The sequence below is a fragment of the Miniopterus natalensis genome, chromosome 1, assembly GCF_054644295.1.
Source record: "Miniopterus natalensis isolate mMinNat1 chromosome 1, mMinNat1.hap1, whole genome shotgun sequence".
Classification (NCBI taxonomy): Eukaryota; Metazoa; Chordata; class Mammalia; order Chiroptera; family Miniopteridae; genus Miniopterus; species Miniopterus natalensis.
In genome coordinates, this window is record NC_142081.1 from 152,820,299 (window position 1) to 152,840,364 (window position 20,066).

At 41.9% G+C, this 20,066-nt stretch overlaps 1 protein-coding gene and 1 pseudogene across 1 annotated transcript in view; both read left to right on the forward strand.

Moving 5' to 3' along the window:
• The first annotated feature begins 2,292 nt into the window (after positions 1-2,292).
• The window catches only part of LOC107537159 (broad substrate specificity ATP-binding cassette transporter ABCG2), a 39,943-nt gene continuing 22,169 nt past the window's right edge, over positions 2,293-20,066 (forward strand). The window contains exons 1-6 of the mRNA XM_087826609.1: positions 2,293-2,510; positions 9,428-9,487; positions 10,095-10,209; positions 10,808-10,960; positions 13,977-14,134; positions 18,144-18,295. Coding sequence (XP_087682735.1) covers positions 2,308-2,510; positions 9,428-9,487; positions 10,095-10,209; positions 10,808-10,960; positions 13,977-14,134; positions 18,144-18,295 — 841 coding nt within the window. The 5' untranslated portion in view covers positions 2,293-2,307. The remainder of the gene's footprint in view (positions 2,511-9,427; positions 9,488-10,094; positions 10,210-10,807; positions 10,961-13,976; positions 14,135-18,143; positions 18,296-20,066) is intronic.
• On the forward strand, positions 14,958-17,699 carry LOC107537098 (male-enhanced antigen 1-like; annotated as a pseudogene).

A 20,066-nucleotide genomic window follows, 5' to 3' on the forward strand; every position in this document is an offset into this window, starting at 1 on the left:
AATACTGATTGTAAGGATGTTCAACAGCATGAAAAAAGATATGGAAACTATGAAGGAAATGAAGAATGACATAGTAGAAATAAAGAATACATTGGAAGGAATAAACAGATTAGAGGAGGCTGAGGATCAGATCAATAAATCAGAAGACAGGGTAGAATAAAATCACTCCATCAGAGATCCAAAAAGAAAAAACAATTCGAAAACAGGACAGTCTAAGGGAGCTGTGGGACAACATGCGACATAACAGTATTCACATCATAGGAGTGCCAGAGGAGGTCAAAAGTAAGCAAAGTTTAGAGAACCTATTTGAAGAAATAATGGCAGAAAACTCCCTAATCTGGCCAAGGAAAAAGTCCACAAGTTCAGGAGGAAAAAGACTCCCAAGCAAGAAGAATCCAAAGAGGTCCATGCCCAGATACATCATAATTAAAATGCCAAAAACTCAAGACAAAGAATTTTAAAGGCAGTAAAAGAAAAGCAACCTGTTACCTATAAAGGAGCTCCCATAAGGTTGTCAGCTGACTTCTGATCAGGAACTCTAGAGGCCAGAAGAGAATGGCATGAAGCATTCAAGGTAATGCAAAACAAGGATCTGAAACCAAGACTACTTTACCTAGCAAGACTAACATTCAAAATAGATGGTGAAATAAACAGATTCCCAGGCAAAAAAAGGCTAAAGGAGTTTATCACCACCAAATCAGCACTGCAGGAAATGTTAAAGGGACTGCTGTAATAATAAGAAGAAATAGAGAAACACAGGCATAAAGAATTAAAATGGAAATAGATAAGGACCTATCAATAATAACCTTAAGGACTTTAAGGGAGAGATCAGCAGCAATACAGTCATAGTCGTGGACTTTAACACCCCACTGACTTCACTGGGTAGATCTTCTAGACAAAAAGTCAACACAGAAACAGTGACTAAATGGCACACTAGATCAGATGGATTTAATTGATATTTACAGAACATTTCACCCCAAAGCTGCAGAATAGACATTCCTCTCAAGTGCACATGGGTCATTCTCAAAGACAGACCACATGTTAGGACACAAAACAAATCTCTACAAGTTCAAGAAGATTGAAATCATATCAAGCATCTCAGATCACAAGGGCATGAAATTAGAAGTCAACTACAGTAAAAACACTTAAAAACATTGGAGCCTAAATAGCATGCTATTAAACAATGAATGGATTATCAATAAGATCAAGAAAGAAATAAAAAACTTCCTGGAAACAAATGAAAAAGATCACACAACAACCCCAAATCTGTGGAACACAGTGAAAGCAGTCCTAAGAGGGAAGTTCATAGCACTGCAGGCCTACTTCAAAAAGCAAGACAAATTTTTAGTAAACTATTTAATCCTACAACTGAAGGATGAGAAAGCTCCCCTGTGTAGCCACCAGGGCTTTTGTCTGCTGGGAGTTTTTTTTATTACTGCCTCGATTTCATCAGTTGTTATTGGCCTATTCGGGTTTTCAGATTCTTCCTGATTCAATTTTACATGTTCTCATTCATATGTAGAATCTAATAAACAAAATAGACTAAGGAACAAAATAGATCCAGAGACATAGAAGCATGGAACAGATTGAGGGATCTCAGTGGGAAGGCGGGGGTGGGGGAATGAGTGGGGAGAGATTAATCCAAGAACTTGTATGCATATATGCATAACCCATGGACACAGACAGTAGTGGGGGGGGGGGCTGATTCTGGGTGGAGGAGATCAATGGGAGAAAAAAGGAGGGATATCTGTACAGTGGTACCTCGGTTTTCATATGTACTCTGTTCCGGAAGACTGTTTGAGTTCTGAAATATTTGAAAACCAAGGAATCAACAGCAGACAGCTAAGCCTCAGAGTGTTGGACTCAGCAGAAACCCTGTGGCATGCTCAACTTCGAAGGCATGTTCTGGGTTTACGGCATTCGTAAACCAAATTGTTCATCAATGGAGATATTTGAAAACCAAGGTACCACTGTAATACTTTCAACAATGAACATAAATTTTTTAAAAAAAGATTGTATATATTATGAAATGCTCGCCATAATAAGTCTTATCTCCACACAGTTACAAGTGTTTTTCTTATGCTTAGAACTTTAAGGATCTCTTAGCCTCTTTTAAACAGATAATACAGTGTTGTTAACTATACTTACCATGCTGCAAATTACATCCCCAGGACTTATTTCTTTCATAACTGGAAGTTTGTATCAAATTGGACTGCTTTTAAACATACTGTTTTGTTTACAACTTCATTTATTCAACTGTCAATTTACTGTTGCTTTTCCCTCTACAGAAAGGCAGAAGCTCTCCAGATGTCTTCCAGTAATGACCAAGTTTTTATCCCAATGTCACAAACAAACACCGATGGCCTCCCCGGGATGACCTCCAAAGACCAGAAGATGTTTACTGAGGGAGCTGTGTTAAGTTTTCATAACGTCTGCTATCGAGTGAAAGTGAAGAGTGGCTCTCTACTTAGTCGGAAAACAGTTGAGAAAGAAATACTGATGAATATCAAGTATGTGCATGAACTTTTGTTTCAGTAACTTTATTGACAGCAGTGAACTTCACAGGTGTTGCTATTCCAAGTACAGGTGCATGGACATTTGTGTACATGTCTGTATAGGTACATAGACACATACTTTTGTTTGTTTACCTCAACTGTGAGTGCAATGGTTGGATCATATGTTAGGTATAAGACTAATTTTTAAAAGAATGGCCAAACTGTTTTTAAAGTGGTTATATCATGTGCATCAACATTTATTTGAGAAACTGAATAATTAATGTGTCACTTAGTTTTTCCTGGGCTAAGCCTTCTGATTTAGTGGAAAGAGGACTGGTTGTGTGACTTACAGCTTCCCAGTTATGGGGACAGAATTGTAACCTGTGAGCTTCATTATTCTAGTTTGTGAAATACAAGATCACTCACTGTACTTTATGAGCCAAACCCCTTAGGTATGCAATTTATATCCTTTATGTTTTAGAAGCAAGAGTCAGGGGGTTGAAAAGACAATGAACTGTGAAAGTCCTTTGCTTTTCAAATAGACTTCTTTTAAATGAGTGGGCTGTTTATACAGTCATTTATCATTTATAACAATTTACCTAATGCTTTCCCACATTATATAGACAGACAGAATCTACTTAAATACAAGAAAACTCTGGCTTAAGCTCAGGTTATGGAGTGGAAGTCCAACGTGAGAGAATTCAGGATCCAAATCAATACAAAACTATGATTTTCATTCTCTTCTTCCATTTCATTCTCCTCTTTCATCACTTGGCACTGGAGTGGGCAGTAGAGCGAGGAGGGAAATGAGAATAGAATCTACTTAGGACCACATATCTCTATTCTTTCACAGATGACAGCCGCTAGGATTTTTCATGTTCTTCTGATTTCTAAAGAAGTGAGCCTGATTCCTCCTCTATGTGCAGTGGGGAGTGTGTCTAGGTCTCTCAGACAGCATGGCCTATATGTTTTGTTTAGTTAATTTGTTCATTTGATAGGGGAAATAATTATTCCTGGGTGCAACAAACACTTTTTCTAGCTCTGTGAGCCTGGAGGAGTGGTTGTAAGAGCTCTTGGGCCAGGTATGGCCTCTAACCTGTATAGAATCAGATGCTTCCCATTTGTTCTTGATGTGTTCTATGGAATTATGGTCTTTTCTTTCTTTATCCTCACTCGAGGGTGTTCTTCCCCCCCCCCCCCATTGCTTTTTCAGAGAGAGAGAGTGGAAAGGAGAAAGGGAGAGAGAGAAACATCAATGTGAGAGAGAACATATCTATTGGTTGCCTCCCGCATGTGCCCCAACCGGGCTAGGGATCGAGCCTGCAGCCGAGGTACATGCCTTTGGTCAGAATCGAACCTGGTATCCTTCAGTCTGCAGGCCGACGCTCTAACCACTGAGCCAAACCAGTTAAGGTGATTGTTCTTTTCTGTTAGTAGCAACTAACTGCTCCCAGGAGGCTAGGAAATGACCAATAGACGAGAACATGTTTGCATCTCATGGGGAAGAAAGAACAAGGACCTGGGATTGATTGGGTTGGTGGTGAGGTCAGGGACTGTGTAGAATTGGATAGAACTTTCTTCAGGCAGCAACACATACAGTCATGCCTAGTTCCTTGTTGCTTTCTTTAATTGGGTAAGCAACCCTGACCAGGAAATTAAGGAGAGAAAGGTAGGCACAAAACTTTTATCTTTTGCTACATGCCTAGATAGAAGTGCCTGACCTTTTTGAAAGTGACCAGGTTTTTGTGGAACATAACAGTCAAGAAAATGTTGGTCACTTCAGATTTTGTGCTAAGTGGAAGGTAACACATTTATTTTTTCAATTAATGTTTACATGCAATATTGTATCAGCTTCAGGTGTACAACATTGTGATTGGACATTTATATACCTTCGGAAGTTATTGCCTATATGCATCTCATAGGACACCAGAGTTTTCTGCTTACTCATTGTTCTGGTTCAGGTGTCCATGAGGAAGGTCATCCCTTTCATTCAGTGTTGTGTTTCTAATTTTTCTACTATCTGCTGGTTCCCACTAAACAGAGCTACTGAGATGGGAGAAAGGTTGTTCTCATTAATCTTATTTTTACTTTATTTTGATAGCACCACCTCCATTCACAATAGTAATAATATTCTAAAAAAGCTTTTTAGAAGTTCGATCTTTGTTTTCCCTTTGGACATTTTGTAATTTTATTTTTAGAACTAAGTAACTAGAACCTGATGTTCTCTGTGGGGGGTAAGAAGATAAAATCTGACAACGAGAATTAAAAAACATGTTTTTACTATCTTATCAGAAATCATTCTGTTATGCTTAGTTTGCACCCATACCTAGCATTTAGGCTTTTCCTCACCAACACTGAAGATGTATGGACTAAATGATCCATTCCAGTACATGTGTAGATCATATAATTTTCAGGGAAATTCATTATACTATTTGGAGATTTTAAAAATTAATAATTTATTTTGAAATAATTTCAAACTTAACACTTGTGGGAACATAACAGACACCCCACCTGTTAGCATTTCACTGCATTTGCTAATCCTTTTGTATTTTTAGATAATTCATTATCATTAGCATTTTCTGAACCATTTGAGAGCAAATGGTTCATACTATGCTCTATTACCTGCCGGAGCCCGCCGGCAGAGGCGAACGGTCCCGAGAGTAGGGGTGAGGATGGAGAAAAGACAGACACAAAAAAGATGGGATCAGGAAGACTGCAGCTCGTGACGGCTGCAGCCCCGAGTTTATTTTCCAAGCTCAATTTATACCGGTGCTGTTGTTTTTGCTGAATAGCACCCTGCCCCACATTCCGTCCCCTTGCCCGATACAAAGTAGTTCTTTCCAGGCTGCACAAACACACTTTCAGGTAAACATCCTGCCTCCTGCAGGAGCTCAGACCTTGGTAACTATCTTTGTCTCGGCTTCTAATGGGAACTTTTTGGGAAGGATTGAGTCCTTGGCTTGGTATGTGACTTGACTGTCCCTTAACCCTTCAGGCCAGGGCCAGCTTCCTAATAAGCCTTTCTAGAATTTATGGCCGCAAGCTAAATTAGTATCGCTTTGGTGCCTCAAGGTCTGGGTCAGGGAGCAGGAGAGCACATCTGCAGCTCACCCAGGCAGCTCCTCTGTGCCTGGGGCCTCAGCAGCTCACCCACATCTCCCTGGGAGCAGGGGAGCACATCTGTAGCTCACCCAGGCAGCTCCTCCGTGCCTGGGGCCACAACGGCTCCCCACAATTACCCTTAACTCCTCCACTGTATATTTTTCAGAAATAAGGACTCTCTCCTATGGAACCACTCAGTCATTGTCTTGGAGCAACCCAGGGGTTGCAAAGCCTCACAATGGGTGTAGTGGTGGGTCCTAAGGGGCTGTTGGTCACCATGCTCTTCACATAGTTGACTGACCACCACATCATGTCTCCTTAGTCTCATGCGACCTGGTATTTTCCTGTTTCTTTCCAGGTGATGTTAATCTTTTTTTATTAATCCTCAACCTAGCATATGTTTTTATTGGTTTTTAGAAAGAGAGGAAGGGAGAGAGAGAGAACGAGAAACATCGATCGGTTGCCTCCTGTACACACCCCAACCAGGGCTTGAACCTGCAACTTAGGAATGTGCCCTGACCAGGAATTGAACCCGAAATCTTTTGGTATACAGGACGATGCTCCAGCCAACTGAGCCACACTGGCCAGGGCTCAGTCAACTTTTTTGTTCCTTAATATAAGCAATGTCCCCACCCTCCAGCTGTCTTCTCTCTTCCTCCCACCTCCCTTTGCAGCCTGTGATCTTGGGTGCTGGCCTTTGCTGCACCTCCACCCAGCACTCCCATCACCTTTGCACAAAGAAGGGAGGTAAAGCCTAATAGAAATGACAGATGCATTATTTGAACATGCTGTAATAGGTGGAGGATGCATGTGAGTTTTCTTCCTAGTCAGCTATGCCTATTTTCCGCAATTTTTTTTTGGTCCCTTGTTTTAAACATTTGGTTTTCCTATAAGTATTTATTTATGAAAGTGTAGAGACTCCTTTGTCCAGCTAATTTTGAATGTCTGCTAGGAGCCTGACATTGTGCAAGATTCTAGTGACAGAGATGTGCCCTCTGTCCTCCGCAACCTTCTAGTCTAATGGGGATTCGGACGACTAGAGCATTTCACTGTGTTGCTCTACTGGGATACAGGGAATAGGAGACATGGAAGCCCCTTCCCTAAACTGGAGGGCCAGGGGCATGGAAAGAGAGAAATTGAAGACTGTGTGTGTGTGTGTGTGTGTGTGTGTGTGTGTGTGTATAAGGCAGGGTAGGGAGGAACAATGCTTTAAGCTTTGGGGATGGCATTGACTTCTTACCCATTAAATGACATTTACCATTATTCACTAAAATGTAGCAGATGTGACAGGAATCCTGTCACTAGGTTTTATTTCATGTATTCACTATTCAGGTCTACCCATTGTAGATCACTGTGCTGCATGCTATGGGGTAGTGGTGAAAGAAGATGACAATTCTTGTTGGCAAGGTTTTACAATACATTGCGGGATACTTTCAGGCCTATAAAGGCTATCAATCAGTAAAGGTGGGGAATAGGTTCTGAGGGAGGGTAGGGTGAGGCAACAAGGGAACTATAGACTATGGACTAGAACTGAGGTCAGCAAACTTTTTTTATAAAGGGCCAGATAATGAATATTGTCATCGTTATGGGCCACACGTCTATGTTATAACTACTCAACTCTGTCACTGTAGCAGGAAAGCAGCCATAGACATAAACAGGTGAGTGTGGCTCTCTTCCAATAACACTTTGTTTTTGAAAACAGAAAACATGACCACCTGTAGTTTGCTGATCCTGGACTAGAATGTAGAATCCACGAAGGCTAGAACTTAAAAATTTTTTTTTTTTTTTTATAAAATTGGTTTTTAGAGAGAGGAAAGAAGAGGGAGAGAGAGAAACATCAATGTGAGAGCAAAACATCCATCAACTGCTACCTGCACACCCCCTGCCAGGGACTGAGCCTGCAACCCAGGGATATGCCCTGACTGGGAATCAAACTGGCAGCCTTTCAGTACATGGGCTGATGCCCAACCAACTGAGCCACATCGGCCAGGGATGGCTAGAATTTTATTCTCAGCTCTGACCAATGTCCTGGAAGAATGTCTTGTACACACATAGCAGACACAGAATAATTGTGGTGAGTGAATGGAGGGAGAGTTAGCCACTGCTCCAAACTGGAAATCTTGCAGTTAGGATTGCCCATTATTGTTTTCTGTAATGCTAGGGGTTAGTGCCAAAGGAAGCCTGACTCGGGGACCTGCAAAATTCTTTGTCCTAGAACACTCACATTCAGTTTTGGGTTAATCATTTAGGGATGCTTGGTCTTTTTTTGAGTACGTATTTTTAGAACTTGGAAAGGGTTTCTGGCAGTGAGGTGTTAGTGAATAACAAGTTTATCTCTGATCATTTTAGAAACAGTAGGTAGCTATTACTGCAGAAGGTACATTAAGAGCTATAGATGAATGCATCTTGAAAGTTCATCCAACCATTAGTGAGTCTTATTACATCATGGGGAAAAGGCCACTGAAAGACTAAGATATTTTCCTGTTTTACAGCTCATGCCTGAATTACCTAACTCATTGTATATGTCCAGTGTTTCAGTGAGAGGCCCCTAAGTTAATGAGCAACGTGGAAGGTATATTTCACCCTAGCACCCACCAGGCATTTTACACTCATGAGTGTTCAACATAACAGGCAGTCAATGCTAAGTTCCACCTGGACGGAAGCGCTGTGTACAGCTGCACTGTGAAGTTTGTCACTCACCACAGCTGTATAATGCGAGTAGTTGCCCCCGTGAAAGTCATTGTCTGGGAATGAAATAGCCGCCTGCTCTGCACCTTCCAGGGGAATGGGTCCTGCGTCCTCTGGGGAGTAAAGTTGGATTTACCTCCCAATTCCACACAGATGGGCGTGGACTCCGAGGTTTCCAAAGGGCTTTCTCAGGCCTCCATTGCATCAGGCCCCTGTGGCTGCAGTGGGCCCACCCTTTCCTGTCCTTACTCCAGCGCATTCTCCTAACCATTCTAGCAGTTGCCTTCGGGGTGTAATTCAAAGTACATGTTTGCATTCTTCCAGAGTCTCAGCACAGTCAACTCTGCCTTAATTTTTTCCTACCTTCCTCCTCTATCTGAATATTCTCTACCCACCGTCATCTACGGAATTTGTTTGGAACATGCAGTGTCCACGCCATGTGTGTACGTCCCTAAAGGTCATCCCCAATAGAAAGTGGCGTCTCCCCCTTCGAAACAGAATTTCCCAGGGCATATGTTTTACTTTTACAACTGGAGTAAGAATTTTGTCAGCATTAGGAACTGGTGAGGTTTTCTTTTTAATGCCCAAGGTACTTTTTTTTAGTCATTGAATTTCTACTTCAGATATATTGTTCCTTGGTCTGACTAGATTTGAGTGGTGAGAGCACTAATACTGGTGGTTCTAGAAGCCCATCGACTGCCTAATTATCTAGAACTGGACTGGGCAGCAGATCAGGCGACCTGAAGTAATTCTCAGCAATCACTACTCGAGACCTGCGGTGCACTTTACATTATGTCAGAGAAGTAAGTGTAACAGATGTTTCAGGAGAATCTTTTACTTCAGGGAACCTTGAAAGTTTGTGTGCCCTTTTCCAAAAAGTGTAAGTGGTTTAGAAAATAATCGAAAGGAATTTAGAGAGACCTGAGCCATTTTTCCTATAGGTGCTGACTAGTGATGACATCCTTTGTATACTAGACTTGTATTAATTGACATTTTGGTTTCTCTCTTCCTTTAAAAGTTGGTTTGTGCTTATTTCCTGTCTAATTTCTTCAACTTGCATTGAGTGTACTAAATGCAGACCCTAAATGTTTAGGACTAGTTTTAACCAGAACCAGTAAACCGGCCTGTTTCTGCATTTGCAGTGGGATCATGAGACCCGGCCTCAACGCCATTCTGGGACCCACAGGGGGAGGCAAATCTTCGTGAGTATAACAGAGAATCAGTAAGCTTTCCCCTTGCAGTTTAATGTGCTTTCAAAGCTGGCTTTTACGGGGGCAGGTAGTAGTTGAGTCTTTGCTGCATGTGTGGTCTGGGCCTAGGCGCTATGGATCACATGCAGCCATCCAGCCGTGGTTCTGCCCTGAGGAGCAGGGAGTCTTGTTGGTCAGCTTTACTACCAGGATGTGATCGGTGATTGGCATACAGCTGTCAGCTATGGTTTGAGCTAATGGGGAGGAAATTGAAGGGGATGACAGTGAAAGTGGGAGATGGAGCAGAGTAATCATGGAGTGAGCCTCAGTAAAGGAGCACATTGCCTGTGTTGTGATCCCAGAGGTCAGGCAGAGTGGAGGGCTGTTTGTGAGTTCTGCACTGGATCAGCCAACAGTGCTGTGTTTTCACATTTTGGGGCTTTATTGTAGCACAGAGTAAAAAAAGGAACTTGGGGATTAAAAAAATACGTAATTATAGTTGAACCATAGAATTTCTTGATCAGCTAATTTTCTAACTTGAACAGAATTTGTACTAAGAGTGGCTGAGAGATATAACCTGAGTTGGAGAAAAACACACACCATATATGTCCTTTTATAGGTTGTTAGATATCTTAGCTGCAAGGAAAGATCCACAGGGATTATCTGGAGATGTTTTGATAAATGGAGCACCTCGATCTGCGAATTTCAAATGTAACTCTGGTTATGTGGTACAAGTAAGTATTCATAAATTTGCAGTTTAGATTTCTTCTGCTTCTATCTGGACAAGTGCCTTGGCCAGATCTCATAATCTCACTGTTCAGTTTGTTTCCTATTGATTATACAGTATGAGCGTAGAAACAACTCTCTTTACCTCAGCTTTTTATAATCTCCCATAAGATATAGAATAGTGTTAAATGAAAAGGCAGGGAGAATCTAGAATATGACCCTTGTAGGGACAATGATACCAATTCTAGTTGTCATATTCCCAAAAGATACTACTGTTTTATGTTTTCTCCCCTACCTTTAATTCTCTCCTTCCCTTACCTTAGAAAGATGTTTTGGCAAATCCTTGTGTAAAGCAGTCTGGAAATGTCTGCTAGTAGTAATCCTAATTACCTGTGTTCTATTTGGGTGTACAGATAGGGAATGAGAATTATTCCTCCAGACTTTGTAGCTATCTGTATATGGGAGTTATTTTTATAATTTGTATAATTACGAGTTCATCATTACCTAGAACTTTCCCTTGGCTGTTATTTTTGGGGATTAAGTAGTATATGCTGAAAGACTGATGTTACTTGAAAAGACCTTGTTAAAATGCCATTTTGCCTTAAGGATGATATTGTGATGGGAACGCTGACAGTGAGAGAAAATTTGCAGTTCTCAGCAGCTCTTCGCCTTCCATCAACCATGAGTAGTCGTGAAAAAAATGAACGGATAAACATGGTTATTCAAGAGTTAGGTCTGGCTAAAGTGGCAGATTCCAAGGTAATGTGCAAACAACTGATGGTGTCATCACCAGCATTAGGCCCTCCCCTGGGCGGGTGGTGTTCCTCTTACTCAGCAGTTTCTATAATGTGTGTGGTCATAAGTGGTTGCTTTCTGTAATGATGAGAAAAGTGAGTAGTTATTTAATAAAAAGGTAGAAATTAACCAGGAAAAGAAAACTTTAAAAAATGACTGAATCCTTGAGGTGAAGTGTGGCCTGGTAAGTAAACATGTTCTTGCAAAGACCACGCGCCACCTCCCTGTGATGACAGCGCTTGCTCCGCCCCCACACTAATTGTGTTAAGTCCTGTCTCATTCAGTAGCTGTTCACTAACTTTCCTGTTTTTGTTTTCTCTTTCCTTTTTTAGCTAGCCTTCCTCTCTTCCTCCAGGGGACTTTGTCCTGTTACTTTGGAGGTATATTTCTGGAATTCATAAATGAGGAAAATCCCATGGCTATTGCTCTATATGTTTCACTTTGCTGTAATTTTGCTTCCAACATTATTTTCAGTCCAATTAGCATTTGCTTCTAATTTGTGTAGCACCCAAGTTGTTTTCCTATAGCCCTTCTTCGGGCACTTTGTCTCCCACCCCTCCCGCCTCCTCCTCCCTCCCTCCCTCCCTCGTGCCAGTGTAGCTTACAGACTGCCGTGTGCCGGGCTCCCTTGGGTGTTACAGGTAACAGCTGTGGGCAAGAGACACCAAAGTAGCTCCCTGTGTGGTTTGTGCAGGATCAGGAAGGGGAAATGAGATGAGTGAGGGAACGATTTACAGTTGATGAGTAGACGTGGAAGATTTTCTGGGAAGGCATTTGAAGCTTTGGGTGAAGATGAGCTTTTCAGATGTTCACAGCTCTAGTTTAATTCCCCGTGCTACGCCTTACTCAGAGATGATGGGATATTCTGCTGGCTGCTGCTTCATATGATGCTTCTGACAGTCTTTATGTAAAGTGTATTTTGCCCGGCCGGGCATGGCTCCGTGGTTGAGTGTCAACCTAGGATCCAGGCAATTGGGGTTCGATTCCCAGTCAGGGCACATCCCCAGGTTGCGGGCTCGATCCCCAGTCGGGGGCGTGCAGGAGGCAGCCGATCAGTGACTCTCTCATCATTGATCCCTCCCTCTCCTTTGCTCTCTCTATAATCAATAAAGATATATTCAAAAATTTAAAAAAAAGTGTATTTTGCTATATGTAATTTGGAAGAGTAAGTCTGAGCTGCTACCATTTACCACTTAGTTTTGTTTTATGAGTGATTGAGTTATTTTGTTGAGGCTCTGTTTATGTCATTTTTGTCTTTCCAGTAAGTTACTTTTCATTCCTTACCTTTACGGTCATCGCCCGAGTTCCTTGCATATATTTCCAGGGAAAAGAAGCTGAAGGCAGTTGCTCACTTCCTTAGGATAAGTTTATCAAATTGACTGAAACAATACATTAAAAATGTCTTACTTTTTATGAAATTTTAAACACAACAGAAATGTAGAGAGAATGGTCTGATTACTGTAGTTATGACATGATAGTAGTATAATTAATATACTGGTGTGATTACCAATAACTAGAGTTCCCAGCTGTTAACATCTTCTTCAGGAATGGGTTTAGCTTTTTATTTCTGAAGTACTTTAAAGAAAGTTATAAATATCATATTTGACCCCTGAATTCTTATTATGCATTTTTAAAATTTGTTTATTTTTAATCCTCACCGAAGACATGCTTAGAGAGCGGAAGGGAGAGAGAGAGAGAGAGAGAGACATCAATTGGTTGCCTTCAGTATGTGCCCCAACTGGAAATTGAACCCACAACCCAGGTATGTACCCTGACCAGGAACCTGGGAATTGCACCAGTAACTCTTTGGTGCATGGTATGACGCTCCAACCAACTGAGCCACTTTGGCCAGGCTATGTGTCTTTTAAAAAAAGGACATTTGGCCCGGCTGGGCGTGGCTCAGTGGTTGAGCATCCACCTAGGATCCAGGAGATCAGGTTTCGATTCCTGGTCAGGGCACATGCCCGGGTTGTGGGCTAGGCAGCCGATCAATGACTCTCTCATCATTGATGTTTCTATCTCTCTCTCCCAACTGCTTTCCTCTCTCTGAAATCAATAAAGATATGTTTTTTTTAAAAAAAGAGAGACATTTGCCTACTTAACTGCATTACATCATCAACTAACAAAATTAATTTCTTAATATGAACTATGTAGAGCCCATGTTGATTCATATTTCTCCAGTTCTCTTTAAATGTACTTTATAGCTCAATTGCTAATAGGATCTAATCAAGGGCATGAGTAGCCTTTGACTATTCTCTCTTTGAAGACTCTTAGTAGAAGAGTTGTTTCCCACCTCCTGCCTCCTCCCAAACCTTCCTGCTCCCCCACCACACTCAGTGACACTGACTCGTTGGAAAGACTGAGCCAGTCACTTGTAGAGTGTTCTGCCTTCTGAATTTGCCTGAAAGAAGGGGTCAGGAATTCTGCCGTGAGTAGGGTAGAGACAGGGTCGATTTCGCTGGATTTGGTAATTTAAGAGGTGCTAATGTGGATGGTAGAAAGTGCGCTTTCTTAGTTACCAAGGCCCAGCTCTTCTTGTGAGTCCACTCAAGGACTTTTTGGTAGGACAGAAATGGAAGTGCATAAAAAGACTAATAAATTACAGATGCTTTCACCTATTCCTCTCCTATTTTTATCCCTTTTTGGACTGTGATTTTACTTTGTTAGGTCTGTGTCTTTAAGTTCTAAATTCTGATCTTAAAACTAAATATTTGGCTTGATAAAGAACACATAGAACTGTTTAAAGCATGGGAGTCATAATCAGGCTAAGCAACATGGCAACTCTGAACTGAGCCTTGGTTTATTTGTCTAATTAGAGAGAAACCTACCTCTTCTCCCAGATTCTCATTTATTTGTTGTTCAGAATAAATGAGGATATGAATTAGAGTGCCTCTTATTGGGTTGGCACATGTTAGGAGCTCAACAAATGATAGTGTGGCTGTGGTGGTTTTTGTTAATCATGATAATATTTGTGTGTTAGGTTGGAACTCAGTTTACTCGTGGTGTGTCTGGAGGAGAAAGAAAACGGACTAGTATTGGAATGGAGCTTATTACTGATCCATCCATCTTGTTCCTGGATGAGCCCACAACTGGCTTAGACTCAAGCACAGCGAATGCTGTCCTTTCTCTCCTGAAGAGGTAAATGCGATGGGAACATTATGTTACATTCATACAATATCTGATGACTTGCTGGGTACCAGGTCTTAATCTTGGTGCTGGGGATTCAGCAGTGAGCACAACACACAAATATTTCTCCCTTCTTTGTTGGGATTTGGGTGGAGGGGGAACAGTCAATTAATATAAGTGTTTCAAGGAAAATGATGCAGAGTAAGAATATAGGGAAGGCTGATGTGGTGGGGGTGGGGGGTGTCATATTATGGACCATAGCAGGATGCTCAGGGAAGACCTCAGTGATGTGCCATGCGAGCTATGGGCTAGATCTGGATATCTGGGGGAGAGAGCTCTAGTTGGAGGGAACAGCCAGTGGCCCTGAGGTGAGCATGCCCAATGTGTTTGGAACTCAAGAGGCCAGAGGGACTAGAACCCAGTGACCTAAGGGGAGTGGGAGGTTGGTTAGTGGGGCTTAGGAATTCAACATATGCATTTTTGGGGGAGTACACAGTTGAGTTCTTACAGTTAGAATAAGACATGATATGGAATTGAGTGTGCAGCAGATTATATGGGCTTCTGTAGGCCGCTGTGGTATCTCTGGGTTTTACTGCCCCTAGGTGACATGAGAAGCTTTTAGAGAGTTTTAGAAGAGAGGCATGGCAGCTGTGTAGAGAAAATACTATCCAGTTGACAAGGGTGAGTGCAAGGAAAGCAGGAGGCTGTTTGTAGCAGCTCAGTTGAGATATGATTGTGGCTTTGACTAGGATGGTGGGGGTGAGGTGGTAAGAAGTGGGTGGATTCTGTCTTTATTTTGAAGGTGGAAGCAATAGGATTAGCTCATGACGTGGACATGGGGTGTGATTATTGAGAATGACTTATAAAATTTAGGGCCTGTACAATGAAAGAGTGGAGTAAAAAGAATGGCATTTCCTTTAACCAAGAAAGGCTGGGGGAGGATCATGTTAATAGGAGAAATTTCAAAAGTTAAATTGTTAACATCTTTTTTTACATTAATTTTTTTGAATTTCAATCTATTCTTATCACTACTAATTCTTATACTCTGGAGTATAAGTCCAAAAAACAAGGGCACTACCCTTCCCAGCCAGGAAGTCACATCGATGCTGTTCCCACTATCCAATCCACAGATTCTAGACTCCAATCAGTCTTCAGCAGCTGTCCCAGAAGTGTCTCTTTTTCCTTTGTGTCTTAGATTCCTCTGCAGAAACACTGTTTCCTAAGCCTAATTGGTTTCTGAGTCTTCCTTGCCTCTCATGTTCTTGCCTCTCTTCCAGAGTAGAGTACTTTTCATAGGACACAAGCATCTCTCCTTATGCTGGAGCTCTAACCCAGTCTTTCTCAAGCTCCACTGTGCACACTGATCACCTAGGTCTTGTTAAAATGCAGATTCTGTTTCCACAGTTCTGAGTGGAGCCCAAGATTCTCCACTTCTAATGGGAGGCACTGATCCTGATGCCACTGGTGCTCAGAACACACTTAGAGCAGTAAGACCTTCACAACAGCCCACTTCCCAGCTTCCAGTCTTTACTGGCTCCTTATTGCCTGCTGACTAAAGTTCCTGCTTCTGAATAAAGGGATTCATTATGGGCTTATTATTTATTTTATTTTATTTTATTTTGAGAATGCATTTATGTATGGTGACAGTGAAACAAGAAAGGGCTTAGGATAGAAAAAGGAACAGGAGAGAGCCAAAGCGGGGTTGCTATTGGCTCACTGAAGAGTCAGAGAAGAAAGGCCTTGGAGACAGGTTCAAGAGTTTTGCTGCCCACTGTTCCCCTGGTTGCAAGTCCCATGGGGGCCCTCAGAGTTTTTTAAAAATAAGCACGTGCCCAAAAGAAGGGCACAGGCCAGCTCCAAGGAGGGTGAGCCCACAGGCTTACTTTTTGATTCAGTCTCTTTTGTTAGCTTCCCATCTCTTCACCTCTCAACTCAGCTCTGCAGTGACACTGAACTACTTGCAGTTTCCTGAATACACCCTGTCATCAGAAACTTTGTTCTCCATATTTCCTCCACCTTGATGACGCTTTTTCTTTGTGGCTTATTCCTGTTGGCCCCCTTGACACTATCTTATATCATCTTCAGACTGGCTTCTAGCCTCCTATTTTGCTTACGAGGAACCCTCAGCTTCTTTATTCCACATTGTATTGAAATGATTGATTTACTGGCCTGGATCCTCTTTGAGTCAAAACAAACCTAGACACCCAGCTAGCAAATAGTAGGTGCTCAGAAAATTCCTCAATTGAAGTGAGTATTAATAAAATACTTCTAATTTTTACTTATTTATTTTTCAAATTTTTATCCTCACCTAAGGATATGTTTATTGATTGTAGAGAGAGGAAAGGGAGAGAGAGAGATCACCACGAGAGAGAAACATCAATCAATTGCCTCCCATATGCACATGACCACGGATGGAACCTGCAACCTTGGTGTCTGGGACTATGCTCTAATCAACTGAGCCACCACGCCAGGGTGATAAAATACTTTCAATGATAACAGTTTTTGAATAGTGCTTTTGGTCTTTGTTTCTTTGACCCATAAGTAGTAAATCCTGTGTAAAGGTTGTTTAGTAATGTTTTGGCCATGGGCCAACAAATCCCAGCCCTGCCCCTTACCAACCAATTGCTCTAATCCTCTAGATTTTATCTATAAAATGAAGGTTATAATACTGTTGGTACTGTCAGTATTGCCATATTGTCTCGTAAGAATACTGTAAGAGTTCAGATGCGGTTATCTATAAATATTTAACAAAGACATAGTAAGTATTCAGTAATGTTAATTTTACTATTAGGATAGAGAATGAACACCAATTTCAGTAGAACCAGGAGACTTCAGTGATTGATGAGAATGGGGCATAGAACCATTGCTTTAATATGTAGTCCATAATAAGCTGTCATACTTGATGTACTTTCAGATTACCTGGGTGCTTGTTAAAATATGGATTCCCTAAACCCAGTAGGTCTGGGAAGACTGTCCAGTAATCTGCAGTTTTAATTAATGTTCTAGCAGATTCTAGACCATGCATGGGACACACTTTAAGAAACTTTAGTCTTTAGTGGAGGTGTGGGTTCTGCCTCGGGCTTTTAGCGGACCCTGCCCGGGTGGCAGAGTGGTTCTAGGGGGAGACACCTTGGGCCCTGAGCATATCTTCTGCAATCAGAATGAGGCACTAGGGATGCAGTGAGAGACTGGAGCAGTGAGGAGCCTGAGGAAAAGCAGGAGAAAACCGGGGCAGGCCCAGCTGGCCACTCCTACTAGCCCCTGAACCAAGATCCTGAACCAGAGGAGATGGAACTGGCACCAGTGCTGATATCAAGAATGGGATCCAGACCCTGGGGCTTCATTTGCCAGACCCACCATGAGAGAGCAAGGCTGATGAGGGAGGTACAGCATTGAGCAACCACAGCTCTATTCCCATGGACCCCGTACATGCAGAGCAGGCAAAAAGGACAATGGCTGGAGTAAGCCTGCCTGCACCAGGGGTTCCTGCCTGGGCTCGGGAGATACCAGATGCCCACTGGAAGATGTGGTACGGAAGGCTCTCCAAACCCGGCAGGCATCCCCTGACTGGAAGTGACCGTCTTGAGAGCTGCCTTATCTCCCTGCAGTCCAGACTGGAGCCAGCACAGGACTGAGCACATCCCTGGCTATAATGGCCATCTCCATTCTCCCCATCTCCCTTTCCACATCAGGGCAAATGAGGCTTCCTCTCAGAGACCCACTTCATTCAATTCTGTACATTCGGGGACATTGGTCCAAGCCCAACCCACCACAGTATGTATCACTCTGGAGAATAAAGCGCCATACGTACGTAGCCAAAAAAAGAAAAGAAACTTTTGTATTTCATAACAGGGTTGAATTTAGGTCCCTTATCTATCAGAGAGATAATATGAGATAGAATGTTAGTAGGAGAAAATCAAGTTGAATCAGGAAGAAATGTGCTAAAAGCAATGAAGTTTTTTGCTAAGAAATGCAAGATTCAGATGTTTAATGACTCATTATTTTCTCACTTTTACCTTAGGATGTCTAAACAGGGACGAACCATCATCCTCTCCATTCATCAACCTCGTTTTTCTATCTTCAAGTTGTTCGATAGCCTCACCTTATTGGCCTCAGGAAGACTAATGTTCCATGGGCCTGCTCAGGAGGCCTTGGGGTACTTTGCATCAGCTGGTATGGTTGCCTTTTCATGCAGTGAGATCCTTTATTCATAGAATCCTGAAAGAGGGCAGAGGAGGTAGACGGGATACTGCTTGATCTTCGAGTAGAGAGAACATGGGCTCCACCACTCCAGTTTGGTGCTAGAATTTGTCTTCATTTTGCAGCACTGGCTTATTGTTTAGATCACTTTCTTGCCCTGTTTGAGTGTGCATGCATACTCTGTATGAGTAGGACTGTTTCTACTGGGCCTATACTGTTCTGCTTCCCAGCTCTATTGCTTTTTTTCTAATAGTTTCATAAATTATTGGCCTCATAGTCAGTTATGAGCTTAATTGGACATTTTTGGAAAGGCCTAATACTGCCCTTCCCCCAAATCATTTGTCTTCTTGACCATATAATAGATTAGACTGTATCATTTTTTTCCTCTGTGTGAGATGTTGGTCTGCTTTTATAAGGATTCATGGAGATGTTGCTTAATTTTGTAGTAACATTTGATTAAAGATTTTGTCCTTGAGTGGATATGAGTGACTTAGCAGTCAATAGAATGGCTATTCCTGAGTCTGATTTTAATAGGCCAACATTTCTGACAGTTCTGGGCTGCCTGGTTCTGTTTCAGATGAAAAGGTATATATACATATGTATTTTTTATGGCTCATGCAGCCTGCTTCATTTATTTTATTTAAAAAAATTTTTTTTATTGTTCAAAAATTACAGGTGTCCCTTTTTCTCTCCTTTGACCCATTCCACCCCACCCCATCCCCCTCCCCCGTCCACACCATTGTCTGTGTTTTTGGGTTGTGCATACATGCGTATAAGTTCTTTGGTTAATCTCTCCCCCTCCACTCACCTGCCCCCCTCCTTCCCTCTGGGATTCCTCAGTCTCATCCATGCTTCATTGTCATTGAATCTATTCTGTCCATCAGTTTATTAGTTCTTTAGATTCCACATATAAGTGAGATCATGTGATGTTTGTCTTTCTCTCCCTGGCTTATTCTGCTTAGCATAATATTCTCCATTCCATGATACTATCCCAAACAGTATGAGATCCTTCTTTACAGCTGCGTAATATTCCATTGTGTAAATGTCCCACAGCTTTTTCATCCACTCATCTACAATCATCAGAGAGATGCAAATTAAAACCACAATGAGGTATCACTTCACACCTGTAAGAATGGCTCCATCAATAAATCAACAAATGACATGTTCTGGCAAGGGTGTGGAGAAAGGGGAACCCTAGTGCACTGCTGGTGGGAATGCAGACTGGGGCAGCCAGTATGGAAAACAGTATGGAGGTTCCTCAAAAAATTAAAAATATAACTGCCTTTTGACCCAGTGATCCCACTTCTAAGAATATATCCTAAGAATCCTGAAACACTAATCAGGAAGAACATATGCACCCCTATGTTCATAGCAGTGCAATTTACAATAGCTAAGATCTGGAAACAATCTGCTTCATTTTAGAGCTATATGGATATTATGATAGATAATGCTCTATGACCCTAACTATAGTTTTAAATATTTCTTAGCTATCTTTTAAAATTTGTTTTCATATAATCTCTGTCACTGAAAATAATCAAGGATACTTGGGTCTGGGGAGTCTAGGGAAGATGAATCTAAGAGAAGACTACAGGCCAAGTTGAGTTCAGATGACCAGGCACAAGAAGGGAAGGCACAGAGTTCAGGTGTGCCATGCTGCTCGCCTTCTCTTGAGAGTGCTGCTCTGGTGATTTGTTCCCTGTGCTGCAATTACAGCAGCATAAGGGATGATAATTTGGACCTGAAT